The following is a 651-nucleotide window of genomic DNA, read 5'->3' on the forward strand; positions in this document are numbered from 1 at the left end:
CCTGGACGAGGAGTGCTGGTTCCCCAAAGCCACGGACAAGAGCTTTGTGGAGAAGGTCCTACAGGAGCAAGGAACGCATCCCAAATTCCATAAACCCAAGAAACTGAAGGACGAGGCGGATTTCTGCATCATGCACTATGCTGGAAAGGTGCTGACTTGCTCCTCGGCTGAACCCATGTGCGATAACATGGCCTTATTTGGGCATTTTAAGCATCTGTGATTGTGTTTTTCAGGTGGATTATAAGGCGGATGAGTGGCTGATGAAGAACATGGACCCACTGAACGATAACGTGGCGACTTTGCTCAATCAATCCACCGACAAGTTTGTTTCGGAGCTGTGGAAGGACGGTGAGTCGATATATCACATTGGATCAGCTATTAAATGCATAGGTTGTGGAGGAAGACTATAAATGCCGAAGAAATGTGTAGGACACAAGGGCGTGAAGCTTTTAAACTCAACAAAGGGGTACAATGACTAACGGATTTGTCCTCTTCTGCTGGTGTTTGGTCCTCTGTTTCTTCCCCTCTCCATCCATCCATACATCCACCCCTTGTTTCACGTCCTCCTGGACCTCTGTACACACCGTCTCCCATCTGTCCGTCTCCCTCAGAGGTCCAGAACTGTCAGAGAGCTTATTTCTATCAGCGTTT

At 48.2% G+C, this 651-nt stretch overlaps 1 protein-coding gene across 1 annotated transcript; it reads left to right on the plus strand.

Annotated features, from left to right (window-relative positions):
* Positions 1-4: 4 nt before the first annotated feature.
* On the plus strand, positions 5-640 carry LOC107682303 (myosin-9-like; the record flags this gene model as incomplete). Its single annotated transcript, XM_016478588.1, has 2 exons — positions 5-148; positions 234-640. Coding segments are annotated over 2 exons (321 nt in total), but the record flags the coding sequence as incomplete, so codon positions are not given.
* Between the last annotated feature and the right edge of the window lie 11 nt (positions 641-651).

The sequence above is a fragment of the Sinocyclocheilus anshuiensis genome, unplaced genomic scaffold, assembly GCF_001515605.1.
Source record: "Sinocyclocheilus anshuiensis isolate Anshui unplaced genomic scaffold, SAMN03320099.WGS_v1.1 C32037945, whole genome shotgun sequence".
NCBI classification, from domain to species: Eukaryota; Metazoa; Chordata; class Actinopteri; order Cypriniformes; family Cyprinidae; genus Sinocyclocheilus; species Sinocyclocheilus anshuiensis.